The sequence below is a fragment of the Rhagoletis pomonella genome, unplaced genomic scaffold (assembly GCF_013731165.1).
Source record: "Rhagoletis pomonella isolate Grant_MI unplaced genomic scaffold, Rhpom_1.0 Rhpom_scaffold_00009, whole genome shotgun sequence".
NCBI lineage: Eukaryota > Metazoa > Arthropoda > Insecta > Diptera > Tephritidae > Rhagoletis > Rhagoletis pomonella.
This window is the reverse complement of record NW_023458563.1, coordinates 30,735,385-30,738,339: the sequence shown is the minus strand read 5'-3', so window position 1 is coordinate 30,738,339 and position 2,955 is coordinate 30,735,385. Positions and strand designations below refer to the sequence as shown.

General features: G+C 35.9%; 1 protein-coding gene across 2 annotated transcripts in view; it reads right to left on the bottom strand.

Moving 5' to 3' along the window:
- Positions 1-2,584, bottom strand: part of LOC118745717 (putative uncharacterized protein DDB_G0271606) — a 27,632-nt gene extending 25,048 nt beyond the window's left edge. Inside the window, exons 1-2 of one of the 2 annotated variants that reach the window (XM_036479331.1) lie at positions 2,491-2,509; positions 2,146-2,375 (exon numbers count right to left, since the gene is read on the bottom strand). In XM_036479331.1, coding sequence (XP_036335224.1) covers positions 2,146-2,151 — 6 coding nt within the window. In that variant the 5' untranslated portion in view covers positions 2,152-2,375; positions 2,491-2,509. Of the gene's footprint in view, positions 1-2,145 lie in introns of both variants that reach the window. The other variant, XM_036479332.1, reaches the window with a different exon arrangement.
- Between the last annotated feature and the right edge of the window lie 371 nt (positions 2,585-2,955).

Sequence of the window (2,955 nt, the reverse complement as noted above, 5' to 3'; positions counted from 1 at the left end):
TTAACCGATTAGTCGAATAGTCGGATAATTTTACGAGCCCTAGTATGTATGTGTGATTTTGTGCGTTTCATCAGAGCAATGAATCGCGGTTTTAAGGTTAAGAGGAGAAACGTAAAGAAACCTCAAATTGGTTGGTTGGTTGAACTGGGAGAATTTCAACATTACATATATATGTATACGTATGTATGTATGTCTTTCCATTAACTGGTAGCCATTAACTGGTAAGATAAGAAATCCTAATGGCTAGTGGGACCCAGAGCGGCCCCGTTAATGGCTAGCTCTTCGGCCATTTCATTGCCATGAATGCTGCAATGAATCTTTGCTTTAATACTGGAGGTGATACTTACTAACTAAGGAGGCTAACCGTGAAGTTAGCAATGCTAGTTCCTGCTAGCTTCGAGGTTAAATTTAGTTTGCACGCATTTTCGGTAGCAAACACCCGTGTATTGGGTAGTCGAATATATTTTCGAGTTGAATGTCATTTGAAAATTCCCCGCCAATACGCTACAATCCAGTTTTAAGCGTATTGTAAAAATATCATACATATTTCCACTCCTTTTTGAACGGAAAGATTATGCAGAAGTTTTTCTTGAACAGAAGCGAAGGACAGATATAGTCAGATTTTTCGCGAATGCTTGGTATAGTTATTGAAAAAGTACAGGATACGTCCATGAACGTATGTATGTATGTAAGTTCTTTCCACAGACTCGGTTTCCTCAAACTCTGTGTATTTGTATAAACGCTTTCTCTAATTCAACGCTTCCGTGGAACATGATCTGATCGCCTACGTGAACGAAATGCAGGCTGGCCGCCTTGCACATCCAATGCATAAGATCAGTGTGTAGACCCCAGTTCTTACTTAGCATTTTCTTGAAAGAATACAGGGCAGCATAAAATTTATTTTCAAAAATAAAGTGAGTAGAAAATCTACTAAAACACCAATTTTTCGCACTACAGCGACATCTGTATGCGGTCAAATCTAAAAATAAATACATTATTCCGTGACCCCAAAAACTTTTAGTTACACCTGTCCAACGATTTTAAAAACAATAAATTTTTTTTACCTACAAATGCCGGTTTCTGGACAAACCGAACAGCAAACTCAGGGTGACCCGAAAATTCTGACTTCAGATTAGGATTCAGCGGACACAAAAGCTTTAGGAACCGTTGAGAGATCCCGGGGAATTTTTTGCTTGTTGTAGAGTGTATCGTCTCCGCAGACCTTAAGTGAGTTGGTGTTAAGTTGACTTCAAAATAGTCCCTTGATAATCACTTGATTTAGATTTGTGCTCAGAAACCATTGAAATTCTAGAGCATTAGCCTACTTTGTTTCCGAAAATTCCTCATGTTACTTGCTATATAGAAATGAACAAGTAATTTTAAGCAAACAACAAAATCGACTTCAATTCTCATATAAAAATTTAAGATTATCATTAATCTCTTCATAATCCAATGATTGGATTTAAACCAAATTAGAATGGGACAGCCTGTGAGGTAACACCTTTCCGTTAAAAAAATAATTATAGTAATCGGTTAACGTGGCCCAAAGTTATGATGTAACATACAAAAAAAAAAAAAAAAATACTCCAACGAATTTAAAACCATCCTCCTTTTTGTAGAGTCGGTTAAAAACAAGTAATTTCTTAACAAAAAAACACGAACGACTTCAATTTTCATATAAAAATTTAGGAGTACCGTTAATTTTGTTCATGTTCCAATGATCGGATCTAAAGAAAATTATTATGCGACCACCCTTGAGATACTACCCCTTTCGATAAAAAAAATAATGATCGAACGTGGCCCAAAGTTATGCGATAACTTATAAAAAAATCCGACGATTTAATAACTTCCTTCTTTTTATGATATCCGCTAGTTACAACTGTTCAATATTTTCTTCTTCATTTGTAAAAGAACAAATATTTTCCAAGGCGAATTCATATAAGGTGATAGCGGCAGCATAAAAACAAAAAATTACACCAACAAATTATACGCACAATGACAATTAGAACACAACAATTTCACAACAAATGCAACATTTTGACAATTTGTCAACTCGCCTTGAAATCAGTTGCTCTGTTAACACCACCATATGAATTTTCCTTGCACATTTTCCCTTTTCACTTTGAATTTATTTTTTTAACTCACCTTCATTTTGTTTTTTTTATAAATTTCAATTCAAATCGTTGCTTTAATCCAAATAGTAGTAATTAATTTGTTTAATAAAAATAATCCAGCCTTCCCGCTAATCTTTAACAAACTCACACACGCACACTTTATTCCAAGAGAATGTACAGAAAGATTAAAATCGAAATGAGGTAAACAATAACGTCTAATATCTTCATGACCGCTTGCTGGCCTGTAAACTACACAGTATCCTTCGCTTTTGCAAAACAAGAAATAAATAAATTTTATGTGAAAAAAAAAAAATAAATTATAATTCACAACTAATCACACACGACAGATTGGGCTAGGCGCAAAAACTAGACGTACGAGCGCTTCGAGCGTCAAGCGAATCAGTCAAGCGCGTTGGAAATTGCAAAGTCGACTGAAAGAAATTTCTATGCGCAAATCAAACAAAAGCTCCTATCGCGTTGAATGCGGTGCTGCTGTCGAGGCTGCATTTTGTTGTCGTTGTTGTCGCCGCCACTGCTGCACTTGGCGCTGCCTCTTCATCGGCAGCACGGTGAGTTTAGTGGTTTTCTTGCTACAAATAAGCGGCATGCAAAAACCCAAACTAAACCGGTGCTGTACATACATACATACATACATACACACATTGGCAAATCAACGATTTTCAATAAATTTTCTACATTGTTTGTTGTTGTTTTTCAGCTTTTCTATTATTATTATTTTTTTTTTCAGTTTCTTGCTTTCCAACCAATTTTGGCATTGCCGATGAAAGTGCTGTGCGCATGCCGAAGTACGCTTCTCAGTTTCTATATGTTCATACATATG